General features: G+C 35.7%; 1 protein-coding gene across 1 annotated transcript in view; it reads left to right on the top strand.

Annotated features, from left to right (window-relative positions):
- Positions 1 to 828: 828 nt before the first annotated feature.
- LOC145291434 (proton-coupled folate transporter-like) overlaps positions 829 to 27,790 on the top strand; it is a 42,987-nt gene continuing 16,025 nt past the window's right edge. Inside the window, exon 1 of the mRNA XM_080137277.1 lies at positions 829 to 2,061. Coding sequence (XP_079993403.1) covers positions 972 to 2,061 — 1,090 coding nt within the window. The 5' untranslated portion in view covers positions 829 to 971. The remainder of the gene's footprint in view (positions 2,062 to 27,790) is intronic.

Below are 27,790 nucleotides of genomic sequence, written 5' to 3'. Positions count from 1 at the left end.
TAAATAAAAAATAATGTACATTCAATGTTGCGTATAATGCTAAGTGTTAGTTTTTTTTTAAATATTATCAAGTAAATATTTAAACGGCGTTGCCCGGGCTTGGAGAAAATAATTTAAAATATATGTTAAAAAAAAAAACTAATATACTTATTTCGTTTGTTTTAGTTTTCATTTATTATATTTTTTATTTCCATAAATATCCGATTAACAATAAATAAAAGATAATGTACATTTCTCAATGTTACGTATATGTTAGAAACACAGGCACGCGCTATAATTGTTATATAAAAATATACAGGTTACGTAAATAAATGTTTTTGACAAAACTGGTTTTAAATCAAGTTTGCGTACAGCACGCAAATCTTGTATAAATTGTGAATAATCGTTTTGTTGAATAGAATAGGAAGCTAACATTCTATTGGATTTCTATAGTGGTTTTGTTACAAACAAAACTAGGCTGTGACATTATGATGAATATTATTACTCTGTAAGCGTCAGAGAAAGGAGAAAGAAAAAAAGCACCTGCTCGTTTATCTGCGCATGTTTTTACTTTTATTTTGCAGGAGTGGAAATTTCCTGCTGTCGTAATTTACAAATAATAATCAAAACATCGCAATACTGACATGCCGTCGTTTCTTGTAACTTGACTCGCATTCTCCGCCGTGTTTATAGAGTGTCTTTTTTCTTTTTTTATTATTATTATTATTATTATTATTATTATTATTATTATTATTAAACGTAAAAATCAGGTGACTTGCTAGAAACCACAACAGACAGTAAAATCGGGCGATTGGAGAAAGTTTTTTTTTTTTTTTAATATAGATCAAAACAAACAGAAAAAAAAGGAACAGTAAACCAAACCACACCCGATTTAAATCCCGGAAATCAATCACCTGCTTTTTATTTATATTTTTATTTTATTTATATTTTTAAAAATACATTTTTCAACTCTAAGAAAGAAAAAAAAAGTCATGTGGGGTGAGCTACGTTCATATGTCGTGGAGGTGGTATACACGTGTTATTTTCTATCATGGCATATGACTCTGCCGTTATTCCAAGAATACGTACAGGCCGAAATTTACAAAAAATACCACCTCAACGACTCGGATCTGAAGAAAACGAGCAGCTACAGTGGAGGTTTTAATCCGTCCCCAAACAGTGCGAACAGCACCTCTGGAAGTGAAACGTCTTATTGGCATTCAGCTCAAAAAGAAATCGCCATCTCTGTCCTCAGTCTTCAGATTGCCGAAGGCCTTCCCGCCGTTGTGTCTGTGATTATTTTGGGCGCAGTCGGGGACCGGACGGGCCGGCGTAAAATCATGATCGTGCTACCCACCCTGGGTATTACTGCCTACGCGTTGCTTTACATTCTCATGTTGTACACGGGGTGGAATATTGACGGCCTCTTCATGGCATCAGCCCTTCGGGGCCTCAGTGGTAGTTCGGTCTCTTTGTTGGCAGGCTCCTCATTCTACGCTATCAACTCGGTAACCCCTGAGAACCGGTCATCGCGTCTAGCATTGCAAGAATTCATCAACGGGGCCACTTACGCCATCGGCAACATAGTTGTCGGCGTGTGGGTCCATTATGCCGGATTCCTTCAGCCATTTTGGTTTATATTCTGCGTCTCTTTGTTCTCCGTTTTTCTTGTGATCTTCGGCGTGGAAGAAATCCAGACGGCACGGCGCACGGAACCCTCGACCGAAAATTGCTGCTACGACACGTTCCAACCACTGCTTAAATTGTTCAAGTGCAAAGATGCGGCCCTTTTGAAAATCTGGTTTGCAATTTTGGCGTTCCAGACTTATGCGATGGTGCATATTGGACAGCTAAACACCTTGCTTCTTTACTTATTAGGAAGGCCGTTCGTTTGGCCTTCAGTAAAAATTGGGATTTTCTTATCTGTTGGTATGGCATGTTCAGCCCTCGGAACAGTCCTGGCTGTGCCATTTCTACGACATCACGTATCTGATTCAACGATAGCCATAGTTGGACTGGTGTCTAAAGCAGCCGGTACTCTTTGGATTGGAGTGATACAGAGTGAAGCGGTCTTATATTTTTGTAAGTATATATCTATATTTCTTTTTGATTCTATATTCTACAAATGTAATTTGGCGCTTCTACACTATTGGGACGAAATTTTGTAATCGATAAATGAAGTTTTTAAATTAAAAAAAAAACAATGGTTTCAGCTGATTTTTTGTCAATTCTAATAAGTTACAATGGTAGCTTCCAAATCATGCAGTCGGAATTACCTGAATTTTACTGAATTATTAAAACAAAAAACAAAAAAACTTTAATTGTGATAGTAGATGAAAAATTGCCGCTATCTTGTTTAAATGGAAACGGAAAATTACCTCCCTTTTGAACTTTTCTATGTTTTACGATTGTTTTCATCAAATTCTAATTTTTATTTTCTTTAATAAATAATTTTCTACCTCATCGATTTTCGTAATTTTTTAATATAATCATCTTAAAAATACGAGGAATGCGTAGATATCATTGTTTTCATGTGAAAATCAGTTTTACGATTTTATAAATTTCGTCCTAATCGTGAAGAAGCGCCGGTGATTTTTTATAAGTTCCTGTCCAGAATTCCTCCATATCAAAAAAAAAAAATAATAATAAAAAGGCTCTTATTTAAAATTCAGCTTAATTAAAAAAAAATAAATGGCGGACCTTCGGACCTATACGAGAATCCCCCCCCCCCCCAACCTAAGAACGACTTTTGGAATAAACACCCCCAACCCCCGTGTTAAGAACGGCTTTCGTTTTTTTTGCAATTTTTTCAGTGGATTGAACTAATATATAGGGGGGGAGTTTCGTTCAGGTCCGCTAAAAATAAAATAAATAAATACAGAAAAACCTCCTTTATGGTATATGTGCCTCCTGTTCTGGAACAAAAATGCCACATTCCCAAAATTACGTAAATTGATCGGTACTTATGCACTTATTGTACCGTGATGAAACAATTACGTTATTATTTAGAAACCCATTCTTAATATTGGGAAGGGTGTTTTGTAACTATTCTGTACTTTAAAGGTATTGTAAAAATTGAAAATACTATTTAAAAATATCACGGTTACAATAAGTGCATAAGCATCAATTGATCAAGTAGTTTCATTTTAACAAAGAAAATCAAATTTTATTAGTAAGCAAAAGGGGACTGTCTCGCGTTGCCATCTTGAAAAAAACAAGGGCAGACAAATCCACAATAATTCAAACTTGCGAGATCAGCCTTATAATGCTATCGATTTCACGGTAATGATGCATAAAAGGAGACAGGAACTTTTAACACACCGGAAATTGGCACACGCGTCTCTCAATTTAGGTATGGAGGCACAAAATCGATACAATTTTCCATGCTAGTGCAGAGAGTGATCCGCGCTATTTTTTAAAGCGTATTTCCAAGTTTAATTAAAGTTTTGATATATTTTTTATTCAATTGTAAGGTTGAAGTATAGAATAGGTACAAAATGCCCTCCCCTCCCTATGTTAAGAATGGCTTTTTAAATAACGTTATTATTTACGTCCGGATCACTCTCTGCACTAGTACCCAATTTTCAATTATATTTTATGTTTATCTTTTTTAACTTAATTAAACATAGTTATCTAAAAAGATATGCGATTAAAAAAAAATAAAACAACAGTTTATGTATTTTATATATATTTTTATAAATCTTATCAATTTTTTGTTAATATATATATTTTTATTATTTAAACCTTCGTGATCTATTACGATCCTTTTTTTATAAATTATTTTTGATTTGTTAATCGCATATCTTTTTATCAATTTTTTTAAAAATTTTAATCGCATATCTTTTCAAATAACTAAGTATATTTAAGTTAATGTTATATATATGCTATCTTAAATTGGTCAGAGACGGAAATGGTTCTTGTCCAGGATTCCCTCATATTAAAAAAAAAAAAAAAAAAAAAGGTTCTTATTTAGAATTCAACCAATTTGTTTTTTTTAATTAAGAAAATCTTTGTACGTACCTGTGACAAAACAAGGATGTCATATTCCAAACATCACGTAAATTGATCAAGTTTTATTTTTAACTAAGAAAATCAGATTTTATGAATAAGCAACAAGGGACGGTTTCGCGTCGCCATCTTGGAACAAGAACATAGACAGATAAGTCCACAATAATTCAAACTTGCGAGATCAGCATTGCAATACTAACGATTTCACATTAATAGTAAAAAATGTTTTCTTTATAAAAATAAACCTACTTGATCATTTTATGATTTTTGAACCATCACATCTTCGTTCCGTGCTGTTGCTAGTGCTGTCAGACAGCACTAGCTGTACTACATCATAAACATTGGGGGGGGGGCAGTTTATTTATTTATTTATACGTTTAATTGTAAATAAGCATCCGAATCTTATTTGGTGAATATTTAATTTATGAATTTTATATATAAAAAAAAATTGCAATTCTACTCTAAATTCACAGATACTGCTTCTATTGAGTTTTCTTTTTAAAAAAAATTGAATCACGCATGCGCGCTCGTGTGTAAAGAAATGGCCGTTCAAAGATATATGAAATAAGATTTTGTTTTTTCTTTTCAATATTATATTGAATTAAAAAATAATTAGCTTGGTGTATTTAGTGCTTGATATGATTACAATATTGATTAACAAAATAATTGTTTTCATTCATTTTTTTTATTATTAGTATATATTTTTTTTATTCTTAATTATATATATATATATATATATATATATATATATTAGCAGTCCGCTCGACTCTGCCCGGTCGTAAAATACGCATATTATATTTTAAATGATACTGAAACCTATGCATACGAGTATTACGTTTTTTCTAAACGGTAAGTAAAAAAAGAGAAAAAATATGCAAGCTGAGATCGAAACCAAAACCTAACAACAGTACGATAATCATCAGTCCATCGTAACACGATCTTTAAAAGTAGTTTTCAAACTACTTATTTTTAACACAAGTAATCTGTAATGTGAACTATTCACGCATGCACATTCGTGAAATAGTTAGCAAACGACGTTTCAGCCAACTGTTCCTCTGGCTTTCATCAGGTTAACTTTGACGGGATACGAATGCTGAATCGTTAACTGTATCTTCAGTAATTACTGCCTTCCATATTTGTTGTCATCTCACCACATCACCGCAACTAATCCTCTGGCTGGCTTTGAATAGGATGAAAACCGTTATCTTTGGACAATGCTCACCTGGAACTGTAGTGATTCAACGTCTCTATCCAGTGCCACTGCACCACTGGCCCCGTGTCTCTATCCACTGTGCCACGGGCCCCATGGCGCAGTGGATAGATGTTGAATCTCTACAGTTCCAGGTGAGCATTGTCTGAAGATAGCGGTTTCAATCCTATCCAAAGCCGGCCAGAGGATTAGTTGCCCAAAACATAGTGAGACGACAACTATGGAAGGCAGTAATTACTGAGAATACAGTTGACGATTCAGCATTTCTATCCCGTCACGGTTAACAACCTACGTAATTTGCAATTGTATTTTTAGTATAGACTCCACTGAAGATTGAACCTTCAACCTCCAAAAGACTCATTTAGAACTGAATTTTACCCAGTACTTTACATGTTTATCATGAGTCTTTGCAAATTGATTAACACTTTTAGCCGGTTATCACTGATGAAACCAGAGCAGCATGTTACCCATTTGGATTAAATTAGATGCGTCCCTTTTCTTCCAGAGATTCATATAAATGGTTCTGCTCTTGATTAGAAATCGATTCTGGAACTTCTTGGTCATTTTTTTTCTCGCCAAATCTTTCTTGAAGTTCACATATTAAATCTATTGCTCTTTCTGCTTCTCGTAAAATCTGTTCTCGCTGTCGCTCTAAACATTTTCTCACACTTCGGCTATCCTCTCTCTACAAATCTACTATCGAACCATGTATGGAGTACTGCTGTCATATTTAGGCTGGTGAATCTTTGTCCCATTTGATAAATTGCAGAAACGCACCCGTAATTTCATTGGTCCTATCCTTTCTTCTTGTGTGCAAACCTTTCTCTCGCAGATGTGATGTTACTAGTCTCAGTCTTTTTATAAATATTATAATTGCATGTGTTCCTCAGAATTGTCTGATCTATTTCCTGCTTCTTTTGTCCCAACTCGTTTGAATCGTTGGTCTAGTAGTCTTCATCAATTCATTGTTTCAATAACTTATTGCTATATAACTTCATATATAGTCCTCGATTTCATTTCAGACCTTCATGTTTATCAACTTTGGGAATCATTCTACCGAACTCGGGGAATCTGCATGCATTTTGAATGGAACTTTTTTTGTTAAATCCACGGGCTTAACATGCCGTAATAAAGCCTTAAGTAATTCACAATCATAGTACGGAAATTAAAGGTTCTTTCTAAGTGAGTTTACTTATGGATTTTCAACTTCATATAGTCGTCAATTGACATTCAAACCATTAGAATGTTCAAATATCTATGCTAACTGATGCAAACCTTTGTGTGTGGTTTTTTTTTTCTTCAATGGCTTTAAATAATTAGCGCAACTTAAGATGCCAAATATTTGTGATCGGAGTAAGATTAGAAACGTATCAGGGTTCTTGATAAAGTGCAGAAACATATTTTCTATGCAACTTCTCTCTCATAGACGTGGTTTTACTAGTGTCTGTCTTTTGTTTATAAATACTATTATTGCATGTGTTCCTCAGAATTGTCTGATCGATTCCCTGCTTCCTTTGTTCCAGCTTGTTTGACTTGTTGCTCTAGTAGTCTTCACTAATTCACTGTTTCAATACTTCATTGTAATAAAGCTTCTTATTCCAGTACCTTCTTTCCAAGAACTGCAAGATTGTGGATCTCTATTCCTGCTCACAGCCTTGGTCTTTTCAAGACTAAGATCAATAGGAATCTCCTGTCTGTGTCATAATCAACTTTCATTATTGTTAGTTCCTTACATCGGGAGAAGGTGAGAACATCGTGAGAATAACACTCAAGATGAGGACAGCAGGCGCTTCTACCCTATTGGGGACGAAATTTCAGAAATCGTAATACTGAATTTCACATAAAAACGATGGTATCTATGTATTCCTCGTATTTTTAAGATGATTATTTAAAAAAAATTGCGAAAATCGACAAGGTAGAAAATTATTTATTATAGAAAATAAAAAAAAAATAGAATTTGATGAAAACGATCGTAAGACATAGAAGAGTTCAAAAGGGAGGTAATTTTCCGTTTGGATTGAAACAAGATGGCGGCAATTTTCCACCTGCTAACATGATTAAGTTGTTTTGTTTAATAATTCAGTAATATTCAGGTAATTTCGACTGCATAATTTGCAAGCTACTATTACAACTTATTAGAATCAACAAAGAAAAATCAGTTGCAATCATTGTTTTTTATCTGAAAACTCCATTTATTGAATACAAAATCATCTCCCAATTCTGTAGAAGCACCAGACAGTATTTTGAGTAATCCAAATAGTAAGCATATACATATGAGATGATGCAGATGACAATGAGTTGTTAAAATTGATGCTGGGAGGGGGGGGTAGTCCAAAAAACAAGGCAAGTAGCACATATTTATGATTGTTAACACAAAATTTATTAAAAAAAACTTGGCAATAGGTACATGCTATTTACCTCCCCCTGGAACTCTCCAGTGTTTTTTTAACCAAACATTTTATTTTCACTAATTTTTGTCAAAAAATGTTTTTTTCAATAATTTTTTCTACCTCATAGGTTTTTGTAATTTTTTAATATATTCATTACTGTGACATGTAAATTAAGTAGAGACCATTGGTTTGCTTTGAAATTCAATATAGTAGATCCTGGGATACAGTGGCCCCGGGATACGTTTTTTTCAGGTTATGATGTGGAATACGTTTTTCCCGCCCCTGGTTACGGTATTTGCCCTGCCTTGCGGTGTTATTTATAATTTTATTTGATTATATACATGTGTATTATATACTGTACTGTATTTTGTTACTAATTTTTAATATGTATTGTATATAATTTTGCTTAGGCCTCGCCATACAACGATTTCACCATACGATCCTAACCCACTAACAGATTAATGCCATATCCCGAGATCTACTGTATTAAAAATTTTGAATTTCACTATTATAGTGTAATCGCACCCAAAAATGTGAGGATTCCTCTGCTTGGAAGATTATTACACACTGATGTTAACATACTACACCAAATATTCAAAGAATAGGAATATAAAATGATCTTTAGTAAGCCGGAAAGATGACACAAAAAAACAAAAAACAAACAAACGTTTTGGTTAACCTAATAGCTGTTAATAACATTACAGAAACCTCACGTTAGAGTATTAGACACCTCATTATCTGGACTAAGACCGTATTCTATAGTATAAAAGACTTTGCCTAATTCCACTCTTGTCTATCTCATAGCTCTTTCTTGCACCGATAATTTCTTTAGGGTAAGAATGGTGGGCCGTAACATTAATATTGTCGTTTATAGGATTTTTAATAGTGAACTTAGGGGAGAACAACTTATCGTTAATACATTTCCTAACCTACTTAAAAATCCGTCATATCATCACCGAATACATCATATCGAACTTACACCTATACCCACATCTAGAGAGTGAACATTGTGAGAGCTATTCCAATTATTAAGCCTCCAACCGAAAAACCGCACATGTGCTTACATGCTGGCAAAACCGCACGTGTGTTTATATGCAGTGGGGTTCGGAAGGAGTGTGATTAATTACTAGGATTACCGGTATATGCCGAGTGCACAAACAAAATGGCGTTTTCTATGTTATGATTGAGTGCCGAGTTACTCTTTAACAACATTTCTAAAAACATTAACTATGTATAAGCCACCCCCCCTCCAAAAAAATAACCTTAAAATCGTCTCTCAGAAATTCGACTTGTACACAAGTATATACGGTAAGTTCAGGCGATTTCTAACTAGCAGAGGGTTAGGAAATTTCAGACATTACTAACTAGCAGAGCGTTAGCACTGTCAACCAAGGGAAGAGTTTATCAGGTATGTGTATGGAAGTGGTTGAGATTCGAGGACATGTATTGCATGAAGAGAAATGGGTACTCCTACATGATACAGCCCAAATGGGTACTCCTACATGATACAGCCCAAATTGTTTTTTGTTTTTTTTTTACTTTAACCTAACCCTAAGTTTTTGGTATAATTTGGTAAATATCAAATTTTCTTAAATGCCTTTAACAGATACACCCAAAAATGACCTTGTAAATTAATTTTCAACTAGCGGGACCTGTGGAAATTCCACAGGGGACGCATTCATATGTAATATATTGATGTTGGCATTTTGTAGATGTTCAGTGTAAATGGAGATGCTCTGATATTATTGTATCTTTTTTTTTTTTTTTTTTTTTTTTTTTTTTTTTTAAACTACAAAAGTATTTATCTAAGCTAGCACGAACACCCAGCAAAGCCTGGTCATAAAGTACGCTTAAATATGATATTTTAATTCTTGCAGATTTTGTATATATTATTATAGAGTTAATGTTCTATCGATTATTATATATTATAAAGTTGTGATTTCAAAATAAAAAAACATATATCCATATTACTTGGGTGAAATTTAATCGAAACCAAAATAAAAACTTATAAAAAAAGTATATGTATATATATATATAACTTGAGTTTCTTCAGTCATAATAGAAACCAAAATTTATGAAGAATTCTTGATAAAATTATTTATAACAAAAATAGATGACTTAAGTGCCATCAGCTATAACCGAAACCAAAACTTATGAAAAATTCTTGGTAATATGACAAAAATAGTAGTACATAACAATTAAACGACCCGGATGTAAGTGTGAGACAGAAAACAACACACATGCTATCGTATTAATATATAGATATTATTTCTGAATGAATCCAGTTTATTTTTAACATGATTTTATAATTTTTTCACAAACACATATTACTACTGCTGACTTATTTGTGTCAATGAGTGAACGGGTATAAAAATGATGATGATTGTCCAGATAAGATATCCTACATTTGAATTGCAATCGCATATTTTTATTTAGAGGAGTTGAAATTCTTCCTCTGATAAAAGTAATCTGTTTTATTCAATTACTTAAAAGTTTTTCAAAAGATTTCTCCCAAAGTGTTAGTTTTGCATAACATTTTGGCAAAAGCAAACAAAACACACCAAATTAACAAAATTAATGTTTTATTTTATGTTATTATCTATTACCTTTTAGACTTGCATTTATTTAGGAAAACAAAAATAAAGAAAAAAAACTTGGATCAAGTATTTTTTTTTATTATTAAGAAAATAAAATTTCACGATTTTTAGCGATTAAGTATTTTTAGCAGCCATTGATGAACTCTTGAAAGGAAAAGAAATTACCGAATAGAGTTCTCTGCCCTTGTCCACCCTCGATTTCAATCAAATATGGCGACTGGTTTCTCTCAAGTTATAAAATTTAATTTTCTTTAATAAAAAATATCTACTTTATTAAATTATGTGATTTTTGGAATATGCTATCTTCGTTTCATATGCCGGGTACATAATATAAAGTTTTAATTTTCTTTACTTTATATTTGTTCACTGGTACACGTTTATTCTTGGTATACTTACCTTGTTCACTGGCATATTTTTCTATTGTCTTGAATAAAAGCTATTTAAGTAGAAAATTTCCTGGCATCTATCGACTTTTACAATGAAGAGTGGGATTTTGCTGCTAGTCAAGTGAGTTGAGGTATTTGTATTGGGTGGAGGAGGGACTTACAAGTGCAATAAGTTCATTGGAGCACATTCTAATGACCTAATACACCATTGTCATTCACTTATTGTACCTTCGTTTACTCAACCAATGCTTTTGTTCAGTATTTATACATCTCTCTTTTTTTTCTTAATGACCGGTATTTTTATGGCAATTCAAACTGTGTCATCCAATTCATTTCTATCATATGACAAATCATACCGTTGTCATAAACTTGATAATATTCCTTAAGCTGTCAAGTCGTTTAAAACTCATAAAAAGATTATAGTGGATTGAATTTTGTTACTAGTGTCACTGATATCTTCCTTACAAACATTCTTTTTCATTCAAAGGAAGATAATCTTGGATATTACTTTTCTCAAATAGGTTAGCCTCTCCATGATTCTCCAGTTAATGACATACTTATAATATTTCAAACTAGCCTACCTATGTCCCGACGTTGCCCAGGAAATTAGATGAAGTGACAAAATTGTAATACTACTACTACTACTACAGGGTAGAATGATGAATTTGTCTCCCTAAAGAAAACAACACTAGAGCTGTATTTTAAAACTTTAATGAAAAAATCAATTCAGATAACCTGATTATGTAGTAGAGCTGACATCTATTCTATGTAGCTGCCTTCTGCCTCAATATTGGTCCAGAACTAGGAGCAAGCGCTGGCGGGAACTCTGTGGAAACTGGGCAGATGGTGGCAATCAGGCTGGCTTCGGTTTTGTGAGAGGTCATGTTGGTGATGTTCTCGACGTATGACCAAAGGAAATAGTCCAGCAGGTTCAGGTCGGGGGAGGAGCAGTGAGAGAAAGGTACAAAGTTGTAGCACTCCTTCTGAAGCCAAACCTGGGTCTCTTTGGACTTGTGGGCCAGCGCAGAGTCCTGCTGCCACACCTAGGGTTTGCCAACAGCCACCTGATTACACCAGGGGATCACCACACTCTTCAGCAAATCTAGGTACAGTTTGGTGTTGACTTTTAAGCTGACTTCAAAGATGTGAAGTAGCATGATCTGGCCCTCACTTGAAACCACACCAAAGACCATAACTGTGGCCGGAAACTTTGTTGATCTGTGCTTTCAAGCCTTGAATTATCCAGGGGGGGGGGGTTAAAATAAAATAAAAAGTTTTGGTAGGTGAGTATGAGGATCGAACCCGAACCCTTGAGGCAAAGTTGGAAATTAAAGTGTGAAAAAAAACACGTAAGACGTTAACCACTGGGCCAAGGAGACATACAAGAGATATATGTTTGAATTTATTTATTTAACTATTGACAGGTGGGCGCAATAAAAGTTAACTCTGCTGCTTCTATTTGACCTAATTATTGAGGTCAAATAGAAGTCACGCAGTTAACTTGGGTTTGTTTACCCAACTTTGACTGGTTTTTTCCCCAACAGATGTTGGAAGGGGGAAACCAGCTCCCCATTTTCCAGATTGATTAGCAATTGTCTGATGAGAGGACTTTGTCCCCACATTGATCAAAGCTGATTGCTTCTGGACGTTTCCCAGCACAATGCAAAGAATGTTGTTAACTTTGAATTAGTTTCGCTTCTTATACGAAAAAGCCCAATCAACACGCGAGTAGCCAAAATAGCAATAATTTGGTAAAAGTCAATGTAAATAAATCTATACGCTACGCACTTTCCCAAATCCTAGATATTATTATCTAGGGCCTATATAAACAGTTCTAAGCGATAGTAACAAACCCGGGAGCATGTGCGAAAGAAGCCTTTGCGAGACATACACGAAATGGTCACACACATTTTGCCTTTTATATAAATAGACTAGCGAGGAGTACCCGGCGTTTCCCAGGTGTTTGTAGGTGTGTGTGAAAAAAACCCGAAATGTGAAAAAAAAAACAGGTGCCCTTGAAAAAAAACTGAAGCCTTGACGACGCGCAGTTGGAAAATAGTAAAGTGTGAAAAAAAAAACAGGTGCGCGTTTTTGATTGATGTGATGGCGATAGCTATTCAGCAGTTAGCATTTTGTGCGGGACAGTTTTTAATGAGGTCAATAAATCGGTTTGTTTGTTTTTAAAAACCCGCTCCCTGTTTATTAGGGGGAGCGTCTCGTCTCGAAATGAAAGCTACCGTTTGATATGATGAAGTCGACATTGACCAAACGTTACTTAGCTCTCTTATTAGTTGTTTCACGACGGTCAGAGGAATAGTTGGCTGAAACGTTGTGAAACAATTAAGATGAGAATAATAGTCCGCAATAAATAAAATTAATTTTCTATTATTATACGAAGGAACATTCCAAAAGAAATGCCTTCTACTTTTTATTCTGTCTGAATTCATCAGAGGGTATTGCAAATGGCATTGTTATGATGACTGAACCTATGCATTTATGGCTTGAAAGTTTCATCTCTCTGTTGCAGATATTGATGGTGTGAGACTAAGACAGCAACTACTGTCATGGGAATGCATCAGAGGCAGAGATGCGGGATTGAATTCTTCCATACATAAAAAAATAACTCTATCAACATTTACTGGTACCTGTTGAACGTTTACGAAGCCAATGCAGTTGATGTCAGCACAGTTAGGAGATGGGTTTGTCGATTTCAGAGTGACAACAAAGATGTGACTTTTACAACCGAGGCATCAAAAGAGGCTGGCAAAAGTGCATGGTAGAAAAATAAATTCTGGAGCACAGAAGGATCGCTCGGTTTAATGGTACCACTTCCGTGTTTGTTGCTCTTCAACGTTTTAGTTTTTAAATTAAAAAAAAATAGAAGGCCTTACTTCTGGAACGAGCCTTGTTTATAAATTAGAAGAATACTTGTACCAACTTTTATGTTTCTTTATAAAGATTAAAATCCAGATATAATGCTACAAAACAAATCTCTATTCCAATTTTTATCAAAGTCCTTCATCTTTCAATGTGACCAAACCAAACGTCTCCTGTGCTGCACACATCTCCCTATACTGTCCAAACTTTAAGACTCACTCATGGTATCATTTTTATATCCTTTCTCTCCATGCAACACATATCCTCAACCCTCACTGTCCAGCTTTCACTTCCATACATTATCACACTGTGTACACATGCCTAATAGATCCTTACCTTGGTCAACACTCGTCTGGTCAAGACAACTTGATATAAATGCAGGTGTGCCATAGGGGTCGATCCTTAAACCTTTATAAGTGGTGACCTTCCAGTTAAAAAAAAAAAAAAAAAAAGACCTTGGTCTTTTGGAGCAATTCTTTTTAAACGTGAGAAAATTAAATTGTAAATTTAAAAAATGTGCCGAGAAGAAAGACAAAACATGATTTTTTTGCATTTATTTATTTAATTTTGTTTAAAGAATCCAATTTTGTTTTATCTCATTTGCTGCGGGTTGCATTAACTCTTGCCATGGTATGGAAGAAAATAAAGTTATCAGTTAATTAGAAAAAAATATTATTAAAAAAAAAAAGGATGGAATGAGAAGTGTTTCCCTAAAGAAAACAACACTACAGCTTTAAAACTTTTATTAAAAAAATTCAGATAACTTGATTATGAAGTAGAGCTGACATCTATTCAATATAGCCACCTTCAGCCTCAATCACTGCCTTGATACAGGTCCGAAACTGGGAGCTTACCTTTTCCAGAAGGGCTCACGGGAGCTGGGCAGATGACGGTGATCAGGCTGGCTTTGATGTTGTGGGAGGTCATGTTGATGATGTTCACGACATAAGACCAAAGTAGTTCAGCGCGTTCAGGTCAGGGGAGGAGAGAGGTGGGGGCAGTAAGAGAAGGGTAGAAAGTCGTAGCATTACTTCTGAAGCTAAACCTGGGTCTCTTTGGACTTGTGGGGCAGTACTGAGTTCTGCTGCCACACCCAGTGTCTGCTAGCGGCCACCTGATTGCACCAGGCGATCACCACACTCTTCAGCACATCCAGGTACATTTTGGTGTTGACTTTCAAGCCGACTTTGAAGATGTGAGGTGGCATGATCTGGCTTCACTTGAAACCATACCAAAGGCGATAACCGTGGCCAGAAACTTTGTTTTCATCATCCTGGGCACATCCCTATTATTCATAGCAATCCAGCAATGCATTTTAAGGGTTCTGGCAATGATCTTGTCGTCATAACTTGGATTGGTAGAGAGCATGAGTTGTACAGCGGCCCATCTCCGATCTTGCTTGTTGAACATTGTGTCACTTTCAGACATGATAGAAGGCTTTTATTGCTCTTGGGATTTGTACACAACTGACCAACTAGTAAATGATCTGCAGCAAAAAGAAAGCCAGTTTTCACCGAATGGAAATGGAATCATGTCGTCTTTTCTAGGGTGACAATTTTATCGTTCCACCCTATAATTAAAATAAAATATAATATTAAATCTATACAAGAGCTAGATATGTCCTAAAATGGAGTACTGTTGCTATATCTGAGTAAGAGCTGCTTGAAGCATCCTATCCTGCCTTGACAAAGTTTAAAGCTGGCTTTGAAAAATCGGTGATGCTCTTTTTTCTTCCCTGCAACCACTTTCTCACAGAAGAGGCATTGCGAGCCTGTCTCTGCTCTATTATTTTCATGGCAAGTGCTCATCTGAGCTTCAGTCTATGGTCTCTGCTTGCTGAGCCCCCCCCCCAAAAAAAAAACTATTGTCTAGCTACAACAACAATCAAGTTTCCCCCAACTCTCTATCTGTGCCCAAATATAAATGCAAATTCCATAAACAAAGTTTGTTTATGAACAGTGGAACTCTGTTCTGCTGGTCTGTTTTCCAGCTGATTATCACATGGTCGTCTTCAAGTCCAATGTAAACAAGTTCTTGTTGAGCCTCCCCCTAAATAATCCATTTCCACCACTATTAATATGCTGTTGTCTCAGTGACTACTGTACACTTATAAAACCTTATCCTCAAGTGGCCTTCAAGCCTTGATAAATGGTGCTTCTCATGTAAAAAAAAAATCATAATATTTAAAGAATAACAGGCTTAGTATATGATTTCTGATTATACCCCTTTCCCTATAATAAAAATAAATAACTATTAAATAAATAATATATATAAAAAATTAATTGAATAACCTAGTTTGCGTGTAGATTCGGTTACCTTCACAAAAACAAATAAACAGATGAATAAAATTTTTATTTTATTCCATTTACTGCAGTATAATTATAAAACAACATTACTAGTCCACACAGATTTCAAGAGATTTAAAACGCTTACCATTTGATGAAGAGGTTTTTCCGTGAAATATAAATTTTTGACTAATCAAGTAAGATTCATTATTGAAAAAATAAGTAGAAAATCTCTTTGTATTATTTGGATGGTTTGGACTACTATTCTTATCTTGATTGTTATTCTCACAACGTTTCGGTTGATGTAACCCATAGCCTTCTTCAGATGTATTTTCACAATGGCTGTTAGTGAATGATGAAAAAGAATAGTTTTGTTCTTTTTTTCCGATGAACCACAGTCATTAGAATTCAAAATAAATTCAAAAGAATTCAAAATTGCGTTAAGGTAGAGAAAATATTTCTATGAAACGGAAAGAGTATCGAGTCATTTCAATTTTTGTGTAAATTCGAGTTAGTATAAATTTGATACAATATTTCTGAATTTTTTAAACGAGTATTGATAATTTTGTATCATTTAGATTGTTTGGACTACTGTTCTTGTCTTGGTTGGTATTCTCACAACGTATCAGGCAATGTAACCTCCGATACTGTTGCCACATCTGGGCAGGAGCTGCTAGAAAGGACTTGTCCTGTCTTGATAGAGTTCAAAATAGACTTCGTAGCCTCGTAGGAGATGTCCTTTTCTCTTCGCTGCAACCTCTATCTCACAGAAGAGATGTTGCGAGTTTGTCTCTGATGTATCGTTATTTTCATGGAAAGTGTTCGACTGAGCTTCAATCTATGGTCCCCCCTCGCCTAACTTTCACAAGAAACACTCGTCTAGCTGTAAACACTATCAATAATTCCCCCCACTCTTTATCTGTGCCTAAACCTAAACGTAGATTCCATGAACAAAGCTTCTTTCTTAGAACTGCACGCCTGTGGAATTGTCTTCCGTTTTCCTGCTTTCCGGCTCACTACAATATGGTTGTGTTCAAGTCTAAAGTAAATAAGTTCTTGATGAGCCGTTCCATATAAGTTATCAAATTTACCAAATTTTCATTACTAATGATTACTATATTGTCCAATTTCTACTGTACACTCTTTAACCCTTATCCTTGAGTGGCCTCTGGGCCTTGATAATGTGGTGATGCCTATGAAAAAAAAAAATTTTAAAAAAATGTATCTTCATCTAAAAAAATCACTTGTTTTATATTCCTTCCCAATAGGAGTGCGTTTCATTTATTGCATTGTGATAGCCTTCTAATACTTACACATATACATATATCACATACAATGCTTTAAGCAAACGACATCGTAATAGAAAAGTTATTTTCATTAAAACTTTGATTAATTTGTCTAAAGGTCTGCATAACATAAAATTAGAACATTATTTACATATGGTTCCAACAATATTACCTATATAAGAGGTTTTAATTTGTTCTATGTTTTATATAATTTTTAAAGATGAAATGCAGTGTAGAAAAAAAAAAATTAACCAGATTGAAAAGAGATCTCTAAGAGATGGGTGCCTCAGAAACATTTATCTTTGAAATTGAATTGTGTTAACATAGAGGAAATTATTTGCCACAAAAACGTCCATCTGTTTGTGCGGCTTGTAGAGTTCAGCCATGACCATCGTCTTTACTGTGGCTGAATAAAAGAAAAACAAACAAATGGAGAAGCCCAGTTAATTTTATCCTCAACGTATGTGCAGACTAATGTGATTGCTCATCGATCATATGCAAATGAGATGCTGCCGGTGTGAATAAAAAGTCTTTATTTTAGGGGCAAAGCTGATTTTAATTTTAGAGTAGCGAACTTTGGCAGCAATTTGTCAGGTTTACCAGTCTAGACATGGAACGTTACATATCCCCCAAAAAAATAATCTAATGGAGTTAAATTGCAGGAACAAGATGGACAGTTGACAGGTCCATTTTGTTAAATCATTTAGTCATCAAATGTTTCTCTCGGTAAATGTATCATATCATGTGCTGTGTTGCATGCGGCTCTGTCCTGCTGAAACCACATAATAAATTGCCAGACCAAGCTGAACTCAAAATAACTAAAGGTTACAATCTCAAAAAAAACAAAAAAAAAAAACACCCTATATAAAATGTTCCATCAGTTTCTGAATATGGAACGTTCTGGAAAATGGGTAAATCTGATACTTTCACTAATGTTACAAAGACAAATGTTGAGAAATGGAAAAAATCTCTTCTTTTAGGCATAAACAATTGTGAAATAATAATTTCTGTCGGGGAACAATGAACATAAGTGTTGTTTCATGTTATTACTGTGCGAGAGAAAAAAAAGAAAAAGAGATTGGAGACTGGAAACGATTGCTCTATTTTACCAGCTCGATTGAGGTTGGTGGTTGAATAATGTGATTGGTTATGAGAATAGATTTCCTTACTTGATAAGCAATAAGTCAGCATCTCCATCTTAAATCTAACAGCAGATTAAGACAATACCGAATTGACCTGACAAGTTACAACTCGTCAAAATTTAATAATAAAATAGTTCAGCTATGAATTGTTTATTATTAACAGTAGTAGTTGTAGTAGGTTTCTTTCAGTCTTTGTTGGTCATAAATTTTAGCCTCGTACAAAGATTCAAGACATATTTCCATTTGTGTGTGTGTGTGTGTGTGTGTGTGTGTGTGTGTGTGTGTGTGTGTGTGTATGGGAATCGCTCCAGACAAAGCATGAAACCACTTGTTGTCAGGAGCTTAAAAATTACTACTTAAAGATCAAAAAACTAGTTGATGATGTGTTATGAGAGGCGTGCAATAAGTAATGCCCCTGACCCACTTCCCATAGCAGTAGAGCAATGAAACTTGGCACAATTATTAGTCTTTCTCTACATAGGAACCACCCAAACTTATGCATTTCTCCCATCGTTTGATGCAGCTCTGGAGACCGTTTTTGTAGAACACCCCAGGTTGGTCCTTCAACCACGACGTGACTTCAGAAATCAAGGCTGCATCATCTGGCAAATGCTTTCCTTTCAAAAACAACTTCATGGCTGGGAAAAGGTGAAAGTCATAGGGTGCAAGTTCAAGAGAGTAGGGAGGATGGGGAAGGATTTCATAACCACACATCGGTACTTCTGATCTGGTGACATGCGAGTTGTGGACCGGAGTGTTGTCCTGCAGGAGGAGGGTACCTTTGCTGATTTTATCCCGCCTCTTGATTTTGATAGCTTCCCTTAATTTCCTTAAAAGTGAAGCATAATAGGCTCCTGCCAGGAAATCTGTCATCACTACTCCGTCCTGGTCCAAGTGCTTCCACTGCATTGACTGGGCTTTGGTCTCTGGATCATAGTGATGGACCCAGGTCTTTTGAAAAACTTTGACTCCTCTTCTTGGCACATCTCCAAATTCATCCTCGAGCACTCAACGCATTCTTGCTTCTGGAATTGTGTGAGCAACCTGGGAATCCATCTGACAGACACCTTATGCATATGCAAATGGTCATGAATGATAGTTTCCATAGACCCTGTACTAATCTTGACATCTTGGGCTATTTGGCGAATAGTAATGTGCCAATCTTCCAAAATGGCAGCCTCAACTTGACGGCCAGATGCCTCATCAATGGCCGAAGGGGGGGGGGCGACCAGGTCTGGGAGCTGCTTCCACAGACTTCCGGCCATGTTTGAATTCACGATGCCAGCATTTTACAAGTTCATATGATGGGGCATTATCACCATAAGTTTCTTTCATTTCATCAAAAGTCTCTTGTGGTGTGTGTACTTTCAAATACAAAAATCGGATCACTGCTCGACATTCAACAGGCTCCATTTCACACCTGACTCAATTCAAACACCTGTAAAACAGAAACCACAATTAGTTCAGAGCTGTAATTTGCCACATAACCCGTAGAGATATAAACCATTGCACATGCAAAATTTCAGGTAGATCAGACAACTGGAAGTGAGTGAGGGACATTACTTATTGCACGCCCCTCGTAGATTCTGACCCAGAAAACAGCAATTCTTTCCCTTTCATCAGAAATATCGCCCATGGAATACGAGGACTAAAAGGCAAAATAATGTAAGAGAGTGTTATGAGTTTGCCGAAAGTAAACATAAGGTCCACTTTCTACTTTCTTTAAATACGAAGAGCAGCTCAATTATGAAAACAAAGAAAAACTCTTGCATCAAGTTCATTTTTTTTGTCTTGGTTTCAATAGTGATTTCCTTAAGAAGAGCGAAAATACAGAAATTTAATAACCTTATTAAACGTTTTATTTGTATTCATAACTATAAATATTTACACTTAGCAGATAAAAAGTACCCTGAATACTTTGCTAATAAAGTAGCTATTTACAAGAAATCAAAAACACTTGCTCAGTGTTTTTCTAAGTGTCAGTAGTTTGCATGACTAGACTGTTAGTAGAAAAATACAGGACTGTTAATATGTATGAAGAGATATATATATACATATAAATGACGGACTTCGACAATGGATACAGAGAGAATATGTTATTCAACTCCTCACTAGCTACGAATATATACAACAATGGCCGCTTCCCAACTCCCGACCGGAAACTGCCTCGCTAGCAGGGAGAGTTTTTCAGGGGAGATCACTCACACAAATTAACAGTTCTTCCCCTCTTTTCTCTTCTTTTCAGTTGGGCATCATGTAATCTGCAAAAGAAAAAAAGGGGTCAGGGTATTTACATTATACAGAGGATTCCTTTGGTTCGGATATGAACCCAAGGATCTTGAATGATGGCACTCCTTTCTTTGTCAAGGAGTCCGCAATTTGTAAGTTGATATCCAAGAGATTTCTTCAATTTCTTTTCTGTCATTCATTTCTCTTAAAATAGCCATTTCTATGCGAAGTCTCTTATCCAAAATTTGTGTTGAGGAATGTACAGAATCATAAAGGCAGGAATTGTCTGTTTTACAGAAGATCTTAATGTTATTGATATCATCTTTCAGTTGTAATACTTCTAACAAAAGTTTTTGATAAAAAATACAGGCTTCTGCCATGTCAACCATGGCTAAAGTTTCAGCAGCTAAAGTACTTTTGACAACTCTTCTAATACATTTAGACTGCCAGGCAATGGGCACATACTTGTCATTGCTTCCAACTAAAAAAGTATATAGCCTCCCTATGAACCTCCATCTGTTAAATTGCCAAAAGAAGCATCACTGTATGCAACAATTTTTAGGTGTTCAAGGTTCCCTAAGTCTGGAATATCTATATGACATTTCTCTTTTTTTGCTTTTTTACCACCCTGTTAGCCTGTTTTAAGCATTCTACATCTTGTTTTAGCATTGAACTTAACTCTCTAACATCACAATTAAGATCAGGTCTGGTTTGTGTGGCTAACAATTAAGTTGACCGATCAATTGCCTGGTTTCCGTAACCTCTGTTGATGATATTGCATCTTTCAAATTTCTGCCTGCTTCTAGTGGGATACACTTTAGCTTTTTGATATATTCGTCCTGTCCAAGTTTAACAGCATTCCTGTTTTTCTTTATACTTAATCCTATATACTGGAACTCAGCAACTTCCTCAGATTTGATCTTAAACAAGTGACGAATCCGGTTTATAACTCTGCTCTGAAATATTTCTGAGTCTGCGAAGCAAAAATCATCAACATGAGTAGCCATAATACCATGCAGCTTGTTTCCAAAGTTCCATGTGAATATGGCTTGATCATATTTTGAAACCACTGCTCCCGATTTCAATAATTCTTCTTTGAGTGTCAGGTACCATGACCTCGATGCATCAGTCAATCCATAAACACATTTGGAGAGTTTCCAAACATATCCTGGAGGTACATTGGCTTCTTTGGAAGGATGCAAATAGATCAGTTGGTCTAACTCTTTACTTTGTAAAAATGCTGTTTTTATGTCCATTGACTTAAGTTATACACCCAATGGTTAGCTGACATTATAGCCAAAGCTATGCGTGAACTTTCTTTAGAGCAGGTTGAAGAATCATTTCTTATGTTGCTTGCATCCCTTTCCTGAAAGCCTCTCGCCACAAGCCTAGCTTTATAGACCTGTTTGCCATTGACATTTTTATTTGTGTAAACCCATCTTGTGGATATTTTGGGTTGGCCCTGGTCAGGCACTTGGGTGTACACTTTATTTTCAACCCAGATTTGGAGTTCGTTTTCTCTTGCCATTTCCAGGTCGTGATTAGAAGAGGAAATCATTATATTTTCCTCATCACCAGAGGTAGCTTCATCCTTATTTATTGGTTCGACTTCATTTTCTTTCCAATCCAATACTCCATGATTAAAGTCGAGCCAAAAGGGTTCACCTTGTTCCATAGCCACATTCATTAAATGCTTATTTTTGCCTGTAGCTTTGCCTGTTCTACTTATGACCTTCAATGTTCGCCATTCCGAATTCTCATCATTGTCAAGTTTGCATTTAATGGATTGTCCTGGTTTGGGAAGGGTGATTGTTTTGCGAATTGGGTTTTCTTTTGGTAGTACATGTGTCTCTCTCACAGTCTGATGTTGTGCAACATGATCATTCAGGGTTCCTGGTTCTTCAGTAATATCGTCCTTGTCAGATAAGTTTGAAGATCCTTCTGGCTCATTTTGTGAAATGGTGGATTCAGTTATAGCGTCACTTTCAGAAGCACTCTATGTTTCTGGGTGAGACACGAGATGATATGGGTGCACTCTTACATATGTACCTCCATGTTTAACAAGTACCTGCTTGTGCTCCCACCCTATGACAGTTCCTGGACCAAGCCATCTATCACAGAAATTTCTCTTATAGAAAACATCACCATTTTTGTAAAATTGTGTTGTACTCGTCCTAACTTGATGCCGAAGTGCACATCTTAATTTTTCCGAAGACTCGCACATCATAAATTGTTTTATAGCTGCATGCATGGCATTGAGGTTACTAGCAACAGTTTCATTAAAATAAGATCCTGATGGGAATCCGACAATAGGTCTAGGTTCATTTTTTTTAGTTGCAATTTTACATTTTTCTGCTTTGTTTCTAATTCCAATGCAGCTTCTCTGGATTTTCCTTCCAGAGAAACAAATACTATGGGAGTGCATTTTGTTTTGTCAAGCGACATGCCCATTTCCCAGATACGCATTTCTTTTTTCCACGTGCTGTATTTGTCTTTAACTAAGACGGATGGTGAAATGTGTTTTGAAGCCATAGTCACGTTTTGCTCTGCTACCAGTGTTAGTAGTGAATACAGGACTGTTAATATGTATGAAGAGATATATATAAACATATAAATGACGGACTTCGACAACGGATACAGAGAGAATATTTTATTTGACTCCTCACTAACTACCGAGTATATACAACAATGGCCACTTCCCAACTCCCGACCGGAAACCGCCTCACTAGCAGGGAGTTTTTCAGTGGGGGATCACTCACACAAATTAACATAGACACTGACCCATTTTAAAATGCAAGATAGTGGCAGTAAGTTAGAGCAGGGGTCTCCAAACTACGTACGGCAGGGCAGATCCTGCCATAAAGCTCTTATGGAAGATGTAAAAATGTTCAAGAAAAATTTTTAAATACAAATGTGTGAAAATAGTGTTGTGGTTGAAGAAAACGGACAAGAGATTCATACAAAAGATTTGATGATCACCACTCAACAAGAACTTGTTTACATTAGACTTGAAGACGACCATATTGTAGTCTGCTGGAAAGCAGCCCAGCCCAGCAGAACAGAGTTCCACAAGCGGGCTGTTCTAGAAACTGTTTCAGCATTTATATCATCCCCTTAAATAATCAAATTCTACTCAATTTCCACCACTAATGGTGATCCCCGTACACTCATTATGTTGTATAACCGGGGGGTGGGGGGGGTTCATATTAAAGATGGCGGGGTACATATATACGATGGTGATGAGGGAGAAAAGACATCTATACCGTTCTGTCGATGTTATAACACTATATTAGCCTAGAGGAGAGAGGGGGTGATCAGTTCTTTTAACAGGGAAGAATCATTAAAGATGAGTGGGAACAAAGTTCATATAAGATGATTACACATTACCTTTAATTTGCAGAATGACGACACGAAGACGGCAGTTACAAAAATATGAGATGTTCTTTTATTCCATTTGGCTGGTCGAAATGATGATGACATCCAGGAATTCAAAGTCGTTTCTACATGTTTAAAACTTTCTCCCTTCGCTTCCAAAGGGGGACCCTCCTCATGTCAGCTCTGTCCGGCTGACTCTGCTGACTTCGATCCAGACTCGACTGCCTCCAATCTTCGTCTCCCACTAACTGATCTTCGACTCTAGCTCCTATATTGAGAACTCATTTCACGTCTGTAAATGTGATTGACCCACGTGGCCTAAACATGCGTGGTTCGGCGCATGTTTCCAAACCATTTCTGCAGACAAAGAATTCTCACTAACCTATTTTTCGACCTAACTTATTTTTCAATATGTTTTTAAATTGCTATTGTTCGTTCTTCTCTTGCTGACCTTATTTTAATTCAGTTTTCATAAAAAGAATTGAATAATTAAAATTCCTTTTACAACAAACATATCTAAACTATTTCAATGTGAAACTGAACAATGCAAAATTCCATTTCTGAACCTTGCTTACAAAGTACGAATCTCGGTCCATCCTAATCTCATTTTCACTTATCTAATGTTTTTCTTACTTACAAGAAAAGGGGAACCTTTTCTTGTAACAATTAACCTTTAACCTCGAGTGACCTTTGGGCCTTGATAAGCAGTGACTCCATTGTAAAAAAAAGGGGGGGGGCAAATAAAATAAAGCCATTTAGAGAAATGCCCCACTATGTTCTCAACAAATGATGTCCCCCATTATATGAGATCAAATCAACAGGAGCATCCAAGTGACCCCCTGATCCAGTGCTCTTTCACCATACCAACCTGCAAATGGTGATCCTCCTTCTAAGCAGAGATCAAGGCACTCAAGAAGACCTTCGCAATCATCTTTGTTGAAGAGCATTCCACAACAACAACAACAACAAGCAGTAAATCCTCTGACTTTTCTCCAACCTCTAAATGTCATAATTGATAATAAACTGGCAAGTTCAAGCCAAAGAGGGGTGCTCTACAGACCAGGCTGAGATTGACTACCATTATGAGTCAGCCATAAGACGAATGGCTAGAGGCAATGCAGCAGCTCCTGATAGAATCAAACACATCTAGTGACTGAGATTTGAAGCTTAATCATTTGGCAGAGGCAGAGCTAAAGGAGCAGGTGACACCAAGTGGCCACCACCCTGAACTGAAGTACTGGCTTGCCAAAATCAACCAGGTGATCGACACTATCTCTAGGAAGTGCAGCATGGGGGAGGAGATTGCTGAGCATACCATCTACAATTGTCCTCACATCCACTGCCCTTGAGCTGAACTACCAACACTGAATACCCTTTTGGTAGACCCTGTCCTTTCTCTGGCCATCTGGGAGAAGTGGACCTCCATGTCAGATCTTCCTAATGTGTTCAAACCGACTTTCAGCTTTATTTAAGGGAAGTAACTCATGCTTTAAAATTAGCAGGACTTGTTTAGAGATGCAATGACGGCAAAAACTTACCAGCTTTGAAATGCATGATGTGTTTTGTGTGTCGGGCACCCATTTCCCAGTTTGTTCATGATTGCAGATTCACATATATGACCAATGAATTTATGGGTGTAGAGAGTAACTGCCTTTTAAAGAAAACAACAAATTTAAAGCAAAGAGTCAAATTTTGAACAGTTGAAAGTGTTAGTATGTTTCTGAATTTTTGTGATGAGGATTGATTATTCATTTTTTTTTTTATTTATTATTATTCATATTTTTTTATTATTTATATATTTTTTATTATTTATATATATTTTTTTGATTATTCATTTTTTTTTTATTATAATTATCCAGACTACTGTTCTCATCTTGAATGTTATTTGCACAATGTTTTAGTTGATGTAACCTCCGACCTTCTTCAGGTGTATCTTGTCGAACTTGAGAATCTGCACGAACATGTGGCATAGTTGATGAATTATTTGGTAAAATTCAGTGGTAAGTGATGCTCTTCTGAAGGTTGCATATTCAATCTTCAGTTCGGGTGACACTAAAAATACAATTGCGAATCACGTAGGACTTCTATCTAGTCATGGCTGATGGAATGAGAGTATGCTAACATATGCATTAAATAAAGGGTTCTCTTCAAAATTCTGTGATGATTGTCAAGTTCGACAGAAAGATTCCGGTGTTTAACAAGCTACACCTGAAGAAGGTCGCAGGTTACATCGACCGAAATGTTGTGCAAATAAAACTCACGATGAGAATAGTAGTCAGAATAATCCAAATAATACGAAAGTGTTAATGTTGAAATTTTTTCAGTGTTTATTATGGAGTACCTTTTTGAGTTTGGACCATCATTGTAAACTTATTACAGTTACAGGGGATTTACATTATAGATTCTTTTTTTCTTATAATATCAGAAACAATGCGTAGGAATAAATGGTTAATTCTCCTTTTTTTTTTTTTTAATTTCATTTACCTCCTCTCCAGAATGGTTAGACACAAGGTCAAGTGTGGGTTTGATGAAAATGTGTCTGTCTGGAATGAACTGGATTTGAACTTGGAACACCTAGGTTTTCAGTTGGTTGTCATTAACCACTTTGCCACTGTCACCTATCATTCTTCCCATTTTAGAAATTTCAGAGTTAAGGTCATCCTCATAATATCATATGAATCCAAAAATTTTATTGTTTACATTGGTTTCACTAATATTTTTCTAGGTAGAATTCTTTCTAGAAAGACATTCGGTATTTAGGAGGTGACACAGCAAGGTTGCCAATATCCTAAGTGAAAGTGATTTTTGTGGAACAAACTGGATTTGAACTTGGAACACCCAGGTCGTCAATGTCATTAACCACTAAACCATTATCACCTCCCGGTAACAATAGGAGATTTCATAGTTTTTCAAAAGACCGTCTGCTAAAACCAAAAGCAGGAAGTTCAACCTCAGGATGTCTTATAATTAGGGCTGTGATAACAGAATATTCTTTTCATTCTTTTGAGTCTCGAATATATATCCGACATATTAAGACACAGTTAATCAATCGAGAACAACATCAGTCTATATAAAAACATAAAAGATAGTAACGGGTATATACTCAATAGTCAAAACAATGAAAAGAATATGCTGTTGTCACATGCCTAGTTATAACTGAATCGATTATTAAAAGTTTGAAAGTATTTAAAAACGTCTCATACATTTGCTCGACTTGAAAGCGTAACAATATCGTAATTAATTAAGTTATGTTGCAACAAAATAATTACCTATATCTAACAAAATAATTACCTGTAATGATTAATACGGCATAATCACGTTGATACATTGGTTCCCGTTGAATCATCGAAGTTAAGCAACATTGAACCTGGTCAGTACTAAATGGGTGACCGTTTGGGACTTCCAGGTGCTGTATGTGCTCTCCGCTTATCTCAGCATTGTTTCCAGTCGTCCTGGGCTTTTATGTCGATTTTTTTCAAAAAACCATCATTTGGTAAAATTCAGTGGTAATTAGTTGATGTAATGTCTTATAATTAGGGCTGTGACAACAGAATATTCTTTTCACTCTTTTGACTCTCGAGTATATATATCCGACACAGTCAATCAACTGAGAACCACATTAGTCTATATAAAAACAGAAGATATTAATGGATATATATATATATATATATACTCAAGAGTCAAAGCAATGAAAAGAATATGCTGTTGTCACAGCCCTAGTTTTAATGCTCTGGGGGTATAGCAGGGAAGTGATATTAGCAGTTGGCCGATAGAAAAGCCTATTAGGCATGTATATGCAGAGGGATGCATATAGAGAAATGATATGAAAATGATATGATGGTAATGTGAGGCTTAAAGCCAGCCTTAGTTCTGATGACCTCAGAGGAAAATTAAATATGAACAGTATTAAAAAAAATGTGGACATTGACGGTATGCACGTTGAATGTTGTAAAAAAATAAATAAATAAAATAAATAAATAAATGTTATAAAAAAATTAAAAAATAATGCAAATATTTTCTTCTGCT

The sequence above is a fragment of the Euprymna scolopes genome, chromosome 12 (genome assembly GCF_053919585.1).
Source record: "Euprymna scolopes isolate OS-2025 chromosome 12, ASM5391958v1, whole genome shotgun sequence".
In the NCBI taxonomy this organism is placed as follows: domain Eukaryota; kingdom Metazoa; phylum Mollusca; class Cephalopoda; order Sepiida; family Sepiolidae; genus Euprymna; species Euprymna scolopes.
Note: the sequence above shows the minus strand (reverse complement) of the source record. Positions and strands in the feature narration are given on the sequence as shown.